General features: G+C 38.7%; 1 protein-coding gene across 1 annotated transcript in view; it reads right to left on the bottom strand.

The window, feature by feature from the left end:
• Positions 1-20,306, bottom strand: part of TSPAN14 (tetraspanin 14) — a gene marked incomplete at its 3' end in the record, with an annotated part of 35,576 nt that overhangs the window by 3,188 nt on the left and 12,082 nt on the right. The window contains exons 2-6 of the mRNA XM_080348203.1: positions 17,841-17,938; positions 9,328-9,378; positions 4,502-4,648; positions 3,514-3,684; positions 473-598 (exon numbers count right to left, since the gene is read on the bottom strand). Coding sequence (XP_080204329.1) covers positions 473-598; positions 3,514-3,684; positions 4,502-4,648; positions 9,328-9,378; positions 17,841-17,921 — 576 coding nt within the window. The 5' untranslated portion in view covers positions 17,922-17,938. The remainder of the gene's footprint in view (positions 1-472; positions 599-3,513; positions 3,685-4,501; positions 4,649-9,327; positions 9,379-17,840; positions 17,939-20,306) is intronic.

Below are 20,306 nucleotides of genomic sequence, written 5' to 3'. Positions count from 1 at the left end.
AACAGAGTACTGACTCAAATGCTTTAAAGTGAGTTTGTGCATGAGCTCTTCGCTAACTGCTGATAAACAATCAAATGGAGTTACTCCTACTTGTCTGGCAGAGAGGTGGTGTAATGTTAACTGGGATAAACACACTGCTGTACTCTCAAGTCCTTAAAAGCTAGATAACAGAGGCTGGGAATTCAAAGAAACAATGCGTCAGGAATAGAAAATGATCAGCCACCAATACTTGCAGACTCAAGCCATACAAAAATAGCTTGAATTACTGGTAATAAGTTTTCAGCTGCATAACAGGCTGCCACATTTGGACTCTTAAAAGGATGGAACAGAAACATGAAGAGTTTGTGCAAGAGTAATTTCTGATTTTTAGAAGAACTTCTAAAGCCTTAGTGATGACAGTGTGTTCAGGAAGCACATCCTCTCACAACTCTCCAACAACATCAGAGCAATACAAAGCCAGGAAATAACTTACAGCAGGATCAGGTATACAACAGGAAAAAGGAACACCACACTTCTCACGACTTTTGCTTTCACTGCTGCAATTAAAGTATATGTTGAAGTCCCAATCCTCTGGACCTTGGGCACCACAGCAATGATTCTGCAACAGATAAACAAATATTTAGCATTTGGGAGTATTTTAGACACAACTGAACAAACTCTCTGGAATTATATTTGTTCATCATCTTCACTTGCTCTAAGGCTATGCAGAATTAAATGGCAACAGAGTAAAAAAAATTAGTAATAAATACTGTGGCTCTATGAAAACAAAGCTATACGTTTGGCATACTGCTCCTGGAAATAGGTGTCAGCACAACAAGCAAAATCATAAAAATCATCACTTTAGATGCAACTGCTAGATGCAAGCAGTGTACATCCATAAATGGTGCCACAAAGTAGTTTACACAAAAGCTTTGTACTCCATTATTTCCAAGTCAATTAAAACCAGAAAAGCTATGAAGAATGTTTCTTTAAATTTGTGACTCCATCCTTGAATCTTCATGAATCAACAAGTTTTCTTCTCCTTGTTTACTGTAAAACAGGGATCCAAACAGTTGTGAATAAACAGGATGTTTCAAAAAGATAGACCCAATTTGAAATCACTGCTGCTTTGAAATTTGGTCCATCTTTTTGAAGCACCCCGTACTACTTTTCCTTTCAATGAGAAAGTTTTCATATCCAAACAGATTAACTGGTAGAATCTCACTAGCTCAAAGGTGAGTGTTCCACATAAGTTTCTCGACCTAAACAGTCTAATGTAATTATCATAATTGCAGGTTGGGGAAATCCCACCATTTCAAGGAATGTTCAGTTCCTGGAACTAATGAAAGACAGTTTCTTATTAAATTATCCTTTGCAGTTTACTGGCCTGGATATTTAAGGGCACAAATCTTTCTCTATAATTTGAGTAACTGAAATGTTATGCCATCACACAGATTCTCCCAGTACCTTATGAAGTTCCATTCTCTTGAGATCTCCCTAGCACGTCTGTCCGCTGCCTGTCTTCACAAAACTTGTATTGACCTAACTGTCTACAAGACCACCAGAAGTCAGTACATGGATTCAAAAGTTGAAGTTATGACAGACAAGGATGTGAACAGAGAGCAGAATAGCTTGCACATTGCTTCCACCAGAAATATGACTGAAGAGAGATGAACAGAACAGTCAGAATAGCAGAGAAAAAAAAAATTATTTAAAGTCACTAATAAATTTACCATGAAGAAAGGAAAAGAGGTTCACTTTTATCTTTCTAGTCACTTCTCCCTCACACAACTATGCCCCAGTAAAAAGCCATACAACCATGAAACATGCTAATCTACCTTAGTAAGGTAGAGAATGAGTTCACCGACACGCCTGAAAGTAACGTAATTAGCCAGGGCAAGGAACTGCCTAAAAAAAACCTCCGGGTCTCAAGGCACACACAGAGAACAGATCAAGTTAGCCTAAGCACAGCTCCTTAGAACATGAGTTTCAGTGGAGCATTTGAACACATTGCTGCATTTTGTTGTTTAACCCTTGCAGAACTACACTTGCTAATTCCCACTGCACACTGCCCTTCCTTCCTCAGGGCATTCAGGCACAATCAGTGACAGGCTGATTGAGATTTTTCTAGTCTTTTTTCAGGTTTATTAGTTTGTTAATCTAGCTAGTGAACTTCTTTTATTCTAGTAAGATCAGCCTTAAGTTTACATTGAAAAGTATTTAACCGGAGTTCAACTGTAAATCAGCTTAGTGTATTAGCCTGGCTGACTGCAGCAAAACTGCAGACAATCACTGGTGTTGGCTGTGGCCAGGAGGGGTCCTACCTTAAAAAAAACGTGCCCTTTGCACCACAAGCTAAAACAAAACGGTAGTGAAATCCACCCAGGCAAGTTACTCAGAGGATGTTTCCATATCAATGTGCACAAGACTACGTGAATAGTATAGGTAAGCTGCTGGTAATCTACAGATGATCAAACTAGTATCCACCTTAAAGTGTGCTTTTGCTATCAAACTGATCTGTGAGCACAGCTTTCTAAACATGTTCTTCTAGACCAGGGGTGTCAAACCCATTTTCACCAGGGCCACATCAGTCATGCGGTTGCCTTTGAAGGGCCGAATGTAATTTTAGGACTGTCTAAATGTAATTTTAGGACTAAAATTACATTTGGCCCTCCAAAGGCAACAGTGAGGCTGATGTGGCTCCCACTGAAAATGAGATTGACACCCCTGGTCTAGAAGATGGAAGACAGACAAAAACAACCCTCTTTCATAAGGGGAAAAATATATAAAGGAGACAACACCACTCTGCCTCTTTGTGAAGTACTCACATACTGTTTCTCTACATACAGTTTTTTAACCACACAAAAATAAACATAAGTCAGCAGAGTCACCCTCATCAGTTATTTCCTGGGCATGATTACAAAAGCAGCTAATTTAATTAAAATCACCGGGTCCTTATTAGAATGAGCCCTGTCATCTCCAGATGTTCATCGCTGTTTGCTGGTAACCAAACACTTTAGGACCATAGGAGTGCAAAATTGTTTCAACCTTCCTTGACAACTGCCTGATAGAGACTAACCTATCCCAGTTACAAAAAAAAGAATCTTCTTTTGCTTCAAGATGAGGTGCATTTTGGAAGATGAAAGGCACTGTGCTGCATCCCTATACAAGACTACAGTGCCTCCTGAAGTAAGCGTGCAGACTACCAGCTCCATTGCACAACTTTTCAGGATAAAGAGGTTTTCTGTTTCTTACTTCTCACTGAAACTGGTGCAACACAGAACAGGTCAGCAAGTCAAGAAGGTCAAAAGACAGATAGACACTTGCCAGAGCTTACAGTACTATTCTGACTGTGAATGTGTATCTCAGAACACCAGCTCCTCAATGTTTTCAGTGTAGAAAGAGCAAAATAATGCATCTGTAACATGGTTCTATTAGCTACAGAATATGATAAATCTGTAGCAAAAAGGAAAAAACTTCCAAATCTACAGTTCTCCTAGAACGCATGAAAGACATGACAGGATATGAACTTACGATTTTCTGTAGCGAATCAATGAGGTTCTGGAGGTCAATATCGTCTCGATAGGATTTAATATTGTTCTCAAAGAATTCCTTGACCCTGTCCCTCACCCAGTCCTGGAACAGAAAAGCCAGAACTGCAACTGCCAGCTCCAGCAGGAATATAAACACAATTGTTCCACAGAACTGAAAAACAAGAAAAAGTCTCAAATTAGAAAATATCCATTCATTTTTAATACATCCCTACTCCAACTCCACCAGAAACAGACACAAAAAATTAAGTTAAAATTCTCACTCAGTACAGATGCCACGAGAACACAGCCTGTTAAGTGAGAATACAGTGTAAAGAAACGCCCAAGAGGTAGAGTTATCTTTTTGTTTTGGTCACCTGAACTTGACAGTAAGATGAGCACCATATTACAGTCATTATGCACAGCAGTGAAAATATTATTGAGAATCTACAAAACACAGGGCTAAAGTAGTCCTGATGTTACTCTTCCTGGATTGTTTCAGTTTTGTAATTTTTTGTTCAGCTTAACTGTTTTCCGAGCTAAAGTCAAGAAGGCTAGGTAGAAAATCAGTTGTTTAAAAACTTCATATCAGTCACTGAAGTCCCCAAATTTTGAACTCCAAACATTTAGAAGAAATGTTTAAGAGAATTTGTTTTCCCTAAGACACTACACCAATTCCCCTCGGCAATTCCTGACTAAATATGTTCCAGAACATCGTATTTTGTGATATTACATATATAATGTTATATTCCGGTATAGTTATGAAGGAAAAGGGTAGAAACATTTTTCCAGAAAGGGGAAAATATATATAGGTTTGAACCTACACTGTTTTTAATAACATTAGTCGGAGGCTCATCAGGAGTAAGTTCGCTATACACATTGTAACAAACCAAAGTCTACAAATTAGCTATCTGGGTTCTCTACTAGTTCTTCACCTATCATTCCCAGTTTCCATATGCATAGTAATCCACACATGTAATGATGTCACTTACAAACTTCAGAAGGCAGATGTTTTCCCTCAGTGCTCCGACACAACCAGCAAATCCCAAAGTAAACATCACTATTCCCACCATTAAGACAAGCACCACTGGGTCCAGACCATGAAGACCAGTCACTTTCGTCAAATCAGACAATACACCCTGAAAGAAAAAACACAGGATAACAGAAAGAGGTGACCACTATAAACTTGTTTTTCATTTAACATTCCTTCCGTGTGTCCATGATTTCCATGTGATTCCAAATGAACTGGCTGCAAACCCTTGAGCCTGACAGCAGCAACCCAGACAGAAAAGTCTTGTTGTAAAAACAGTAATTGATGATATTGATTGTTTCACTCTAGCAGAGAAAGTATTAATGCAAAGTTATAGCTACTAATTCTTATTATAAGTAAATTCAGTGCAGACAGCTTCTCAGATTACAGTCTCCTGGGTCTATTTGTCAAACGAGCTTCCACAAGATGGTGCCAAAAGCTCAATACTATCACTGGATATTCATTTAGTTTCAAGGCAGAAGAATTAATACTTTATAACAACTTGAAATGCATCAGAAGGGCACTCCAATTTCAGAGTCTTAAAAAAAAAAATTGCAACCCTAATGTTTAGGTGGCATAAAGGGAGAGACATTCTAACCACAAAGCAAGTTATGGGTGACATTTGAAGTTGCGGGAACAAAGTCCTGCTTTGGCTTTCAAGGAAAGCAGATTTTTCCTCAATATTCTGGTTATACACCTTCTAGTACTGAGTAGTCTTAGGAATGTTCCTCAAAAATCTTGCAAAAAATACAGAAGTATAGTCAAGGTGTCCCTTTCATCCCAGATAGCTGCTTCTGGGGCAAGAATGTTATCTGTTCCCTACAAGATACTTGCAATTTGCCTAAGTTAGCAGCAATATTTTCTTTTTTGCTAACTATTCAGAGATACCACTTACAATCTTACCTATTAAGCCTGTCTGCCTAGACCTTAGGGCAGAATTTTTAAGTCTATGTAAATGTAATCCTAACACGGTGAAGCCCTTACTGTTTCTAGATTAGGTTTTAAAGAAGTTTATACACCAGCCACCATTAAAATTCCATCAAATACATATAACACAAGCTTCTCATGTAATGTGCAAGAACAAGATGCAACACGCAGAAGACCGAAGGGACAAACAGCTGAAACTCAAAGCTAGGGAGAACAATTTGTAGGGACATCCAGGCAGCCTTGTAATAGCCTGAGTGTTTTTCATAGACTCATCAGCAACACATAAAACATTTTAATAAGGAAATACGTTCCCTTTAAAACAGAGAAATAACAAAAATCAACACAGTACAATATCCCATAATTATGTTTACTAACTTTGGTTCTTTTTCTTTATAATGTATATTCTCAAGCTAACTACATTTTGTGTAAGGAAAGATACCAGAGAAACTTGTGAATTAAATTAATATCAGCACTTTAACTCTGTCAAGGGAATGTAAACTCTTACCGTTCTACTGAGGTGTTTGTGCTAGAGTTAAGCGCAAGGAATACAGAAGTATTAAGAGAATATCTTGGAAAAATCTGTATCAATTTGTATTTAAATGTTTGCTTAACAAAAATAATATCTTCTAAATACAGCACTAAAAGAAAATGTGCACATGGAGAAGCTTGATCAGCTAATGAAAAGACACTAATTGCTAGTAGTGATGTATAGTTCATACATATAGTTCACCTTTCATAATGTGTTCCATAATGGATCTTGTTAGAGCTGTTAATTTGGTAACAGCAAGACAACAGGGCTGTTTTAACCAAAACTGGTTGAAGGGATGAAAAGACAAAAAAAATAATTGAACTGTAGAATTCAGAATTGCCTTGCAATAGCTGGTGAGTAACAGCTGAAACAGCCTATTGAAAAACAGTTGTGGTTTATACTTTCAGCAAGTCTTGGGAAGCAAAGACTTCTAGTTAGTGTCACCAGTGACACGTTTCTGTTCTTAAAATGGTAAGACCTCACAGCTAACTATCAAACTTGTCTACTGGGTTAATTATGAGAGTTCCACCTAATCAATCCTTGGCTCAGACCTCACAGTGAATACATGCCATGATTAGCCAGGCTAATTCAGTGTCTTTGCACAACCAACGCAGTATAAAACCAAACACTTGTGTGACCAGGATGGTGAAACTTTCACAACTATTTCCCACCATCTCCTTCCCACGCCCAAACTCATGGTTTTTTTAAGACAATCTCACTTGCTCAAGCAACATCTTCTGGCAGAAAACTTCCTCAGATCAAAGCATGTCATGGAGAAAAGTCAGCAGGAACTGGGCTCTTTTATTCACCCTCAGATGTTGCTGGTTCACAACAGTTTCTTCATGTTCACATTTGATGTTTACAACATTCTCTTTTAACAAGAAGGTTGGGGGGCGAGTGGGTTTCTGCCTAACAAAAGATGTTAAGTGAGGGAAGTAAACAAGATAATTAATTCAGGGAACTGTCTCATTCTGCTTTACTCATCTCTCTAAGGATGCTTCTGGCTGTGTCATCTGCAAGATGGTAAAAGCTTTTTGAAGCACAGGCTGCCCTTTACAACAGCACCTAGATTTCCTACAGGTACACAGCAATGAAGTCTGATACCTGAAGTCAGGGTAAAAAAGAATCCAAGAATAAAACTCAGCCTTGAACTCTTCCTTTCAGTCACTTAGGACAGTGAATTAAAAGTTCAACTCTACATGCTTGTTTTCCACTTTAACATTTGTAAGCATTATGCCACTATCTCATCAGAAGCATGTTGGCAACAGAAGGCAAACACAGATTGTCTTTAGAAAGAAAGAAAAAAAAAATATCTAATACAGCCCATCAACAAATGCCAAACCAGTGACTGTTTTGAGATACACTAGTATGGAAACTACAAAATACATCTCAAGGACAGAGTTGATTTCTTATAATGAAATTATGTAAACTGGATGTTGATTGTCACAATATCACACTGCCATGGATTACAAAACAAGTTCGATGCACACAGAGTGAGACAGTTCACATACCTCTGTGTACAAAGAGACTGGATTTGTCTCAAACAGGTAAAGCAAACCAGGATGGACAACATTTTTACAGTTATTTTCAACATTTCTCACAAATGAGCTTTCTCATTTCAATATATTATCAACTAAGAGATCCACATGATCTAATTCAAAAAAAGACTGCTGAGGAATCAGTCTGAAGTGTACTCCTAGGGGAAAAAAGAATAAACCAAGAATTTAAAGGGACCCAATGTAATTCATGTTGCACTACGAGACAAGACGTTTAAAACTCTTCCACCACCTGTAGTTTATCTTTGGGTCTCCCACTGCAGCACAACTTCTGGAGTGTTTTTCTCTTACATCCCATCTATTGTTCATCTGTCTGTAAACAGACAGATCCATGCAGGCTCTTTGGCTGAAGAATGGCACCAGCATGAGAGACTGTCCATATAAGAACAACAGACATGAAAAATAACGTCCAGATTTCATGAGCCATTCAGAAGTCAGAAACCACAGGAAAAGCTTTGAAGTACTTATTTGCAAGATAGGATGGAGAGAAGAAATACTTCAGACAAAACTTAAGAAATAACAGAACAAGTCTGTCTTCATCTTTTAGTAACTTCAGTGTATCATGAAGTCCATTTGGCAACTGGAAGTAGCTGTGAGCTCATCACTTCCAGCCACACAGATCCTACACGCTTCTTTACAGAAGATAAAGCAAGAACACAAATTCAAGACAGGTTAAACACCTACCCTAAAGGGTTAGAAAGAAAATATTGTAACAACAGAACAGGAAGCAAATGCATTTGTGTGGAGACAGGCTGCTTACCACATATCAATGGTATCACTAATCTAGTTGTGAGAATGTCTGCACACACATAGGGATCAGGGAGAAGGAGAATAAATATCCCACTGTTAAGATCATCATAAAACCTCTTCACTTCCAAGAAACAGAGAAATCCCAGAATCTCTCTTTACGCAGGTAGCTGCTGCATATAAGCACTCTGAAGGAAATGTTACATTACGATGGTAATTTAAGCATCCCTGCCCAGCAGCACAACTGAACAGCGAGCACCTGCTCTCCACTGTTAATTAAGATGCAGATCAGTAAATCTGCTAGTAATTGTCACATTTTCCTACTGCTTGCAGTCATATTAAAGCCATGCTTTTACATTCATAGCAAGGGGATGAACCATTCATTTCCCTGCCTATACCATCTTTTCTCTTGTAACAAGAGAACTCTGTAGGTACACACCCACACAGACTTCCTCCGATTTAGGAAACTATTTAGCTGAAAGAAGCCTTTACCAAAAATAAGAGTGTTATACAGCTAGATCACATTCCCCAATTTTGTTCTTCTACACAGAGAACACAATTGCTCAAGCAACTCCATGGGCAGTGAAGTGAAAGACAGAGGGCCTGAAGACCGAGACCAACTCTCTGAAGTATTCCAAAGGGGGTTTATTTTACCATAAAAAGAGATGTTTTCTACATTCCGCCAAAATGCTTCTTGTTTTTAATAAAAAGAGGTGGGTAGATAAGCATGTTTTAGAAAGCATGTTTTCAAAAGAGAACCTGTTCATACAGACTATTCATAAAGATTAAATTCTCCCTGGCACCCTGCTCTTATAAGTTTACAAAAAAGGTCTAAACATCAAGGGCTACAGCTTAACACCTGACCAGGGACAAGATGAAACTCCAACTGAATTCAGCTTAGATCATTTGAGCATGGTCCTGAGCTCAGATGCTACATTTAACCTCTGCTGCTTCCTCAGGGAGAAGTTTTACTGGGTGCGGGGCAGGGGGGGCAGCAACCAATGTAAGACCAGTCATTTCTGTCCTTACCTTTTCACTCCACGCCCACAGTCCAGCCGCAAGGAAGGCCACCCCAGCTAGCTAAAACAAACAAAAGAAATTAATTACATATACTAATCAACACATGCTCAAACACTTAGTGAGTAACACTGTTGCTCAAGTAAAACAAATATTGTCTGTAATCTCAGACAACAGTAATGGGACATTCCTCCCCATAAGTGAATCTCTTTCAAAAAGGTGGGTTTATTCCATAGCATTCTTGCATTTTATAAACTACTTTGAAGAAGTATTCAATTTGATCATTCATAATTATTGAAGAAGCACACAGTACTAAATTAACAATTCCACACAATACTGTGCAAGTGGAAGTTATCCTTGTCCCAATGATTTGCTCTAAACTTTTTGCCTGCACACCAATGAAGTTTTGGGGATATTTAATGCATTTTGAGCTTACTCCTTATTTAGCCATTTTACAGTATTAGCCTGACAGCAACCATGGTTGGCTCTTTGTAACTTCTCAATTTCTTGGCTTCATTACATTAGCCTCTTCTCTAACTAAATACAGTTTGTGTTCTGAACCCTTACTGTGCTTAAGCCATTTTGAATTAAGATGAAGTAACGGTCCACCCACTGAACTTTCAATAAACAACAAATTAGTTGACAGCATACAAACCCTACACCAATTCATGTTTGAATAATAAGTATTTCTAACTATGATCATCCAAATTAAGCAAGAATTCCTTGTTCTAGCCTTTTACTCCCTTTCTCCATTCACAGGTTGTTTTTTAATATAGAAATTTCAATAATCAGACTAAAATGACCTCTTTACAAACTGAGGGCAACTCCTCTTCATTACTTAAAATGGCATTCCACCCTGCTGCGGCCATGCAACCTTGAGACAGTGAGATGCTGGAGCGTGTCCAAAGAACAGCAAAGAAGCTGGTGAAGGATCTGCAACACAAGTCTGGGGAGCAGCTGAGGGGGCTGGGGCTGTTCAGCCTGGAGAAAAGGAGGCTGAGGGGAGACCTTATTGCGGTCTACAACTACCTAAAAGGAGGTTGTAGCATAGAGGGTGTTGGTCTCTTCTCCCAAGTAAGAAGAGACAGGACAATAAGAAATGGCTGCAAGTTGTGCCAGGGAGGTTTAGGTGGGATATTAGGAAAAATTTTTCACTGAAAGAGTTAACAAGCACTGGAACAGGCTGCCCAAGGAAATGGTTGAGTCACCATCCCTGGAGGTATCTTTTAAGACAAGTAGATGTGGGCTTAAAAACATGGTTTAGCGGTGGAATTGGCAGTGCCAGGTTTACGACTGGACTCAAGCTTAATGGTGTTTTCCAACATAAATTATTCTACAATTCTATACAAAGGACTGAGGTTGATCCCCACCCCAAGGCCTTATAAATGTTGACAAGTAAATCCCAACAACTGAAAAAACAGCTTGAAAACAGGGTCCTTTCCTCTACAAAATGCAGCACCTCCCAGGAACTAAACAAGCATTATAAGCAACTCTTCACAACACAGGTAAGAAGCAAAAAAGGGACTTTCTTACAGTCGCACAAGAAAATATAAGTGCAGATTTTAACAACTGCTGGGTTCACTGCCTGTTGACCCTAAACTGCACCCAGGGCAAATGAAGTTGTTCTTGGTTTACTCTGCTGGGGAGAGTTGTGGAAAGGAAAGCCAAGAAGGGCTGCAAGTGTCATTCATGTCATTCTGTAAAAATTACTCAAATGATGCTAGACACTTCCATCTAGGCATGAAGTATTACATACCATATTTTAGGGTTTAAGCACGCAGATTAACTAACCAAACCCACTAATAATACATGAATAGCACTGCTTTGCCCAGTTGCAGCTCTAAGTTATATTTAATAAACAACAGCACACAATGACTACTCATCTCAGACTCTCAAAAGCTAAGTACATTTAAAGTGATCATTCGGATCAAAGCACAACTTCAAAAATGCCATTAAAACCCACATGGATTTAAATAGAATATTTACCCAGATTACCCCTAAATCTTAACCCAGTGATTTTCAGATTAAGCAGCAAAATGGAAAAAAAACGTATATATGTATGTAAATAATCAAATGTGTATGTCATGAAGTTATACAGTGCATGCAATTGATACATCTTTCACCCTTTCTCATTCCAAATGCTCCAGGAATGTTGGGAGACAGGTGAAGACAGCTGGTATAATTTGCAGTAATCAGAATAAATTACACAGTAGACACAGCTGGATCTTTATGAACTTTTTCTAAGCAAATGAGGAAAAAAAAAAAGAACTGAGAAGACACACATCTTCCACATTCTATATAGCAAAGTAACGTTAGTGTAACACTATTATTGCACTGTTGAATATACAAATAGGGTGTCCTCTTCAGACTGGCTGCCTTTTATCATAATTGTCAATTTAATTAAATTGTAATCGATTCTTCATTAGGTAGATTTTTCACTAGCATGCTTCATTTTCACCTCTGAACATGGGCACTGCTTTCATGTTTTTATAAAGCATTCAGTTTCATAAAACTACACTACTTTTGCAAAGTTATTTCCATGACCACCTACACAAACTATCTACAAGTAAACCAGCTTAATCAGCAGAAAAATAAACTTAGTCTCAACATGGATAAATGTAAAACTTAGCTAGGACAAGTGATTCATAATTCTCACTAGAAGCAGCCAAACCACAGACATTAGGTTTCTGTAGCAAAAAACAGCAAAGTATGATGTACTTGAAGAAACAAAGCCATCAGCTACTACATTTACAGGCACAATTACCAAGACAACCAATTTGCAAAGAAGTAAAATGGTAGTTATTTAACCAAATGATATTTATTTGCTTTCAATACCATGTGCAAGATACTTTAAAGAATCTTATTGAAAACTATTGTAAAATGCACTGTGGTCATAAAACCACCTCGGAAGCTAGCATGATTGAGCGTACCCAGAGTTCTGCAGATAATAACCACCAGGAAAATATCCTCTTTCCCACTCTTGCACAGAGACATTCAAGTGACTGCTGTGAGGCAAACCAGGGAACCGATCCAGCTTGAACTGAACGTTTTAACCTTCATCAGCTCACTGAACTAACTGGCCACATGAATGGGAGAACAGGCAGCTGAGAAGTAGCAATGCTAACTGAAAGCGTTTCCAGGGTGAGAGTGAGCAAGCCAGCTATTCCAAGAGAGGCATTTTGAAATCCACCTTTCACCAGAATCTAGATATTTAAGCAAATGCAAACTCACTTCTACGCCAGAGTCATTTACACCATATACTGCATGAAAGATTAGACAGAAATATATACAAAGCAGCCCAACTGTACCTCTTTGAACAGGAAACTAAAACTAGCAACCAGCATTTGGTCATTTCCTGCTTTAGAACTAAAAATTCAACACTATTAACATATTGCATCAAGCTGCAACCCTGCTCTGGAGATGTACAATAGCGGCACCAACTCATAGACACTGCGGACAAGACCACTTAGCTTAAGCATTATCTGTTCCCAGTTACACTTAAAATTCCCCTGACTATGCTATCAGAACCACCATACTAACTAAGAGAGATCAAATTTGTTTCTCAAATCTAGGTTGCAGCTAAACATAACTCTTGCAAGACAACCCCTGCACACAAACTGAATTTGGGTTAGCCTGCTTCAAGGTCTGATTAGAAGCAATGGGAATGCATTCCTCTTGTGTTCAGTTTTTGTAAGCACAAAAATCTTACTCTAACAGAGAACACTTTTTCCAACCCCTGGACAATTCTATTCTACATTGTAGCTCCACCCACGCTGGAGTAGCCAACAGCACTTCCTTCCTGCCCTTGTTTCTTCCCAGACTTTTCCTCTCAGGGTCAGGAAACCATATGGTAGCGGCTTCTTTCCTCTTCCTGCAACAGCCTTGCTGTTTTAGATGTTCCTGAAAAACAACATACACTGCAAGGCCAAGAAGATCTTACGCTAACCTGGGTGTTCTCTTTTAAAAAAAATGAGCTCAGAATTCTTCTCCAGAGCTTAAGAGAATTTTTGCCCTTCATCATCACATTCAGAACAAAGATGCCACATCTCTGAGAACATGAGTGAAGCTTTTTTTCCTCCAAAAAAATCCTTAGGAGCCACACACAAAGCTTCAGAGCATTAGAAGACAAATCAAGATGACAGCAGATAAAAGCTATTTTATCACCTTCTCTCAATTCGTCTGAGACAGTGATCCCACAAGCTAAAAGGCTTTGGCAGAGCACATGTGCAATCCTTCACAATTCATTGAAATAGCCATGTCCTGGCTGAGGTGCAATTCTTGGACTACCCCAAAAAACCCCTTTGACTGTAATCAAAGCAGCAAGCACCAGAAGCAGATGACTGAGAACACCTCCTTTTATTCTGTGTGCCTTGCCAAGTGCAGGCTGGAAGGCACAGAGCAGTGCAGCACCCCGAGAGGGGACACCTCTGTGTTCCACTCGGCTCAGCCGTCTCCCCCCGCCTCCTCGGGCTTTCACAGGCTCAACCGCAAAATGACTCAGAACAGAAAGGTGCCTGAATCAAGCTCTTCACCTTGCATTACTGCAGTCTTCTCATTTCATTATGACAAATGAAGCTATTTTGCCAAAAAAAAAAACTTTAACACTCCAAAGGAGGTCCAGCTTTACTATAATAAGGCAATTTTACTTAAAATTCTGAGCACTCCCTGCAGGGCTGTCTTAATGGTTCCAACACTGCCTCACCACTACTCATTAAAACAAGTGTACTTGGAGAAGTTAAATCTTATTAGTATGCTTAAACATCAAGATGTAAATGAAGTAATCCTACATTAAAATCATGCCTAGGAAGACAGAGTCTGACTATGAGCTCCATTCCCTTTCTTACATAGGAAAGCCAAGCACAAAGAACAGTGATTTTTCAAGCTGGTTATACACAAGTAGCCAGCAGAACTGAACCTTCTATTGCCAAGTTTCTCATATGAAAAAAAAATAAAAATCTTCCAAATAATGAAGATTTACAGATTGCTAAAGGCTGATTAAACTGCGAGCTTGCCATTATCAAAATAGTCATATTTGTCCTTCAAGTTCAGCAGTTTGTTGCATCCCATTCTATGTGGACTGTATTTGAAACATGACACAAACTGAAGAGGAACAACCCACTATAGTTTAAATATTCCGTATGCCACTCACTAAGTCACCATGTGCCTTAACTTACACACTTTAGCTTTACATGGTCACTGATATTATCTTTAGAGTTACAACAGGGTAGTCAACAGTCAACATATGCATCTTTAGTAAGCCTGACAGAAGAACAAATACAACTCTATTTACATGCAAATTGTGAATAAACTGCCACAGGTTGATGCAGGGGTGAGTTACCACCATACCTCCAGTAACAGCTCAAAGTGGCTAAAGGCTGTCTGCACACCTAGTTAAACACCACCCCTCATACCCAGTATACAGCAGCTACCCTCACTGACACAAACACAAAACAAGCTCCCACAAGCACCTGTCTTACAAGCCAAGAAAAGCAAAGCAAGACTAATGCTCCATCCCTAAATGCTGCCTTTTTGAGACCCAATTCCACTTCCCTTCTGATTTTGTAGTTCTTCAGTTCAAGGCACATAGAAAATTTACTTTGTTCTATACACTATGGACTCGTCCAATTAAAGAGATTATTACAGACTAGTCACCCCAGCCGGATGTTATAGGCTCCTGAATCACAGTGAGCTAAATGATTCACGCACTGCCCATGGGAGAGTCTACCCTCCTACTCCGCATTGACATAGTTTATTCCACAACTACAGGTGCTGCTCTCTTATCAAAAGACCTGTAGTTACACATAATTTACTAGGTCAGCTTAATGATAACTTTTCAACAAAGGCCTCAAACCATTCATTGAGCAAGCTACCAAGACTGCTAGTACCTGCTTAGAACACCAATTCTTTCAGCCAACAGATGAGCTGAAACACACAAGCTGCACTTCAAACTCCCCACATTTTTTTAATCTCTTCTTTAACAATGTTTCTTTAAGAAAAAAAATCATTGGATCTTCATCATTAATTTCAAGAGAATACAGTAAAAAAAGAAACTTGAAAAAAGTGGAATGTAATGATTCTGCAGAGAAAAAAAAAAAAACAGAAAGAGATAAAATTAATTCCTGTGAAAAAGCACAAGCAAATTCTTGACTGTCTTCCCAGTAAAGACAAAAAAATTATTAAAAAAAAAATCAGTTTTTCAAAAGTTGTTTACCCATCAAAACCAGTAATAGAACCCACTTCAAGAGACAGCCACTATAAAGAAAGCAAAGGTCTAAAACAATCCTAATACACGCATGAACAAGAGCCTGTCGCTTTCTCACATGTCCCCCACACTATGTGAAGAGCAGCCACCCACATACACAGTCATTTCTCTGAAAACCAGAAGAGCTTGACAAACATCACCTCTCATTGCACCACACTCCACTACATGGACACGGGAGTTCTACTATATGTAATAGAAGAAGATAAATAACTACAGAGCTGGTGGCCTTTGAGCACATACTTTCTGACATGTGAGGCCATGAGGGGAATACTCAATTGCTAGCAGGGGGAAAAAAAAAAAAGCATCACTAACAAACATTTGCACAATGGCAATATTGTGGCAAATTAACCCTCACTAGAAAAGAGCTTCTACACAAACCATACACGTCTTTTCTGTCTGTTATCCACATAAGGATAAACTCCCCTGTGACTCAATGCTGCAGTATCATGTCAAAACATGGCACTAGTAAACAAGAAGCAACAGTAGCAGAGTTCTGTGGTTTTCAACAGCAATACCCAGACATTGCAGTTTCAGTATTACCTGGCCTTATAACATTTTTATTAGGTTGAAGACAGAAGAAAATTGATGAGTAAGAAGCGCACAAGACTCCCAGCTCTTCTCTTCAGTCATTTCCTATCCTATAAGTCATCCTTTCAACAGAAAATTGGACCAGATGACCTCCAGAAGTTCCAATTGGAGACTTTTCTGTTATTCTAAATTAGTTCAGACTTTTGTCCATCATACACACAGCTTTCAAAAAAGTTTACTTTCTACCTTAAATACTGCCAAAGCTGACAAAACGTGCAGAAATGCAAACCTAGTTTACCAGAAGTTTATATGGGTTAATCAAGCAAAATACCAAGTACTCACTGACGAATACAAACTAGATTCCACAGCCTGCAATTTATGTGCAGATACTAAACCTCTCTTTTTACTGAAGTTAAATACAGATTTGGGTAATAATTCTGTATATCTTAAATTTTAGGTAGTAAAAAGTTGACATGGTTTAAGGAATCACAGTAAATAAATTGAATTATCATAGTAATCTCTAGCATGTCTACTGATCTCAGACAAGCCAGGATCAGGAGAATCAATTTTTACTCTTGGCTTAAATAAGTTGCTTCAACCACATACCAGACTTTCACTCTTACTATCTGATCCTTTCGGCTTTGAAAAAATGTAAACATCTTTAGAAGATGCTATCCATACTAAGAAATATTTAAACTCTGAATCAGAACATTAATCTAAGCTGCTAGCACCAGGCAAGTCACCGTATCTGCATTTCTCCGTGACTACCCTTTCCATGAATGCATGTGCAAACCCCTAACATTTGACTTGCAAGTCCTGAAAAGAATTATCAAGTTTATCTGAACTGCATCCTAACCTTCAACTCCACCTCACAGACATGTTAACTATTTCTAATACAACATTACGCCTTAAACTTTGAACACTCATTTTCCAAGGTAGTTGATACAATGATCTCGACCAATGTACACATCCAAAATCATATACATGCCTGGTTTTGCACCCTTTTTGCATTCAAAATTCTAAACAAACATTATAGGTAGGCTAGACCCTAGCTAAGTATTTCGAGACAGCACCAGACAATTTTGCTGCCCACAGAGCATGACATTTAAGATCCTGACTATGTTTTAATTCCAGCTGTTGCGACATCTCTGAAGTATCTCCTTTCTTCTGCACAGTGTGTTTACAGCTACACCACCCCAACACAGAGATCAAAGATTATCTGAAGGAATATTATCTGAAAGGAGAAGAGACTTCTCTTAACTGGGAAACAACATACCACTTAAGTGTACTTAAAGGTAGCTTTAACCTGTGCCCCAACACAATCAACATTTAATGGCCTCCATCATTCAAAAGCCAGAAGCCTTGTCAGCAACAGTAGAGATGATACTATTTTCTTTTGACAAATCCTTTAAGTAGATATTCCCTTTCTCCACCAGAAAACAAACAAACAAACACCACACAACAAGAAAAACAGTTTTATTCTGCCTCACTCAGAAGGTAAGGCAGGAGGAAGGGGCAAGGAAGGAAAAGATTGTGAAGATCCACATCATCTTCAATAATAATTACTTTCTCACATGGGATAGGCTTCTTCAATTCCAAAACACCCAGGACATACCACACATCAGCTTCCTGCTTTCAGGTAAATATTTCAGCCTGTTCTCTTGAAGAAATAAGCAGGAAGTTAATAAAACTGAGGTATGACTAAACTACTTCAGTGTCTACACTTTGTACTCACCCAGAAGATAATGTTGTAGCTGAAGAGCAGGTATTTGTACCAACAGCTGACTTCTGCACTAGAATATCGGTAATAGTGCATCTTCTATAGCACAGCGTCTGCATAGAAAAATGAGAAGAATTAGGCAGTGAAATATTTCAAGAGAGGATTATTTTCTTTTGCTCTGTTGAGAAAAACTATAGTAACCTGCACCATACGCCATTCAGATCTATGTTCAAAGGCAGCTCGGAAACTTCTACTGACCCTAAACTCCCTCTAAGTATTTGTTGCTTAATAATTTTATCTTCTCTAAGCACCCTTATGTGGTAACAGGGAGGGAACACCCAAAAAGGAAACTAGCTATACAGTTAGCCTAGGAAGATCTGCATCATCAAGCTGACATTCATCCGCTTTCTCACTCTTTCAAAACCATTTTACTTAAACAGCTGCTTGGACTTACGCAAAAGCCTAAACATGCGCCCTGTGGATTACACATCCAACAACCCAGCTAGCAAGATGTTTGAAGTGGAAAACCTGGAAAATCTCAGCGTCTACAGATCGCTAATTACAATAGCCAGTTGCACTCTGTCTTTTCCATACTTTAACGTTTCTTTACCAAATCAGTACCTCGTAAGAGGTTTTATTCACCAGAACAAAAGCCCCACCGTAAAAAAGCTGATCTGCTTTGCAGCGTTTGGTTTTCTTGCTTCCTTACATACTAGAGATAAGGTTCAACTGCAACTGTTCCTCAAGTATTGCAGAGAACTACAGCTTTTCAGAGTATCATAACTGAACCACCTCTGCAGAAATGCCATGCATAGAAAAAAATAAAAGCCACAAACAGAGGACAAGCTGTTAAATTGAGAGCTGGAAAAGGGAAGACAAAGGACTCACATAGCCCTCACATTCTAGAGAACTGACCACATGAGTGCTGCCTATGACAGACAATAAGCAGTTCCACATTTCAACCCTCCACTTGTTTGAGGTAAACGTTTTCTTCTCCCATAAGATGTCAGTGAAAAGCCTGCAACAGGGAAGCAAGCATAGAGAATTTTCAACCACCTCGTAACTAAGAGAAAGACTTCAAGGACTATTCTGACCTGGATATTTACAGGGAACATGCAAAAACCAAGTCTATGCAGTGAAGTCTGAAACCAAGCACCACCGAACACAGAACTGAAGATTTTCCACACCATCCACAGCTGCAAAAAGGGAAACTTATAAATATTTTTTAGAAGACAATCTGCACCTGGGTATAAAAAAATAATCCTACTTAAAAAAGGAACAGAACTAAATACCTGTCGGCTTTGACAATCCCATTCCATACAATAAACATCTTGCTTCAGCTTTTAAGTGAAATATTGATTATTTTACAGTACAACTACAGAGTACTACCAATCATTGTCTCACTGGAGAAGCTTATTTTTTGAAGTCTCAGCACAAATATTTCAAATCTTGCATTAAATGTTTTTCCCCTGAAGCTAAAACCACACACAAACACATCAAGGACACACAACAGACATCTCCAGCCCAGGAGACTATGGATAGAGATGCCAAAAAGACTAATTTTCCTTACAGAGGGCTCCCCATGCCAGGCTTCGCCTCCACCTGGAAGCAGACAGAGTCCCTCCTTGGTTCAGACACATCCACAGCTCCTCTTCAACCCCAGCCAGGAAGTTTCTTTGCTGCCCAACCAAACGCAAACAGTTGTCAGAAATTCAGAGACCATGTAGAAAAGCTCCATAGTTTTAAGTATTTATAGAAAAAACAAATGGAAAATCATGTGATTTGGCATACTAAAGTAAGATTACAAGACTTATGGACAGAGAATAACTCCCGCTTTTTTCAAGCTAAGATGGTCTACGTGTGCCTAATATAAATGTTTAGATCCTACTTAAAGTTGGTAGGTGTTACACAAGTCATAACTGACCCACTTGACATGAAGTAGTATAATTTGTATGTAATAAAGCCAGACCACCTAAATAGCCTTCACACATTTGCTATCTATGCAGGTTGCTTAATATACATTACTCACAGTCAACTCTAGTGCATCTGGACAGAGTAGCAACAGAAAAAAAATCATTAAAAGAAGGAATTACTCCTCCTGATTCTATATAAGATGGAATAAAACTGAATTAAATCAAAACTAAACCACTTTCTCCTCAACAGGCCCAGTAAAGGGGCTGAACACACAGGATGGAATTGCTTAACTGGTTTCAGAGAAACAGCAGAGTCAGAAAAAGATTAAATGGTGTGTGTGTATATATATTAGTTTTGACCAAATAATGAAGACAAGTTGTTTTGCCTTCCAAAACCTCACCTTGCAACTAGGTTCTATTGCCAACAGTTCATTTATACCAAAACACACTTACCCTTTCTTAGAACAAAGAATATTGTATTTATGGCAGTATGGCAGTACAGGCATTGACTGGACTTTCCTAGATATGACCCAATCATTTACACAAGCTGAGTTTTGCAATATACATT

This window comes from Nesoenas mayeri (genome assembly GCF_963082525.1).
Source record: "Nesoenas mayeri genome assembly, chromosome: 7".
NCBI lineage: Eukaryota > Metazoa > Chordata > Aves > Columbiformes > Columbidae > Nesoenas > Nesoenas mayeri.
The sequence above is the reverse complement of the archived record's forward strand: the minus strand, read 5'-3'. Positions and strand labels throughout refer to the sequence as shown.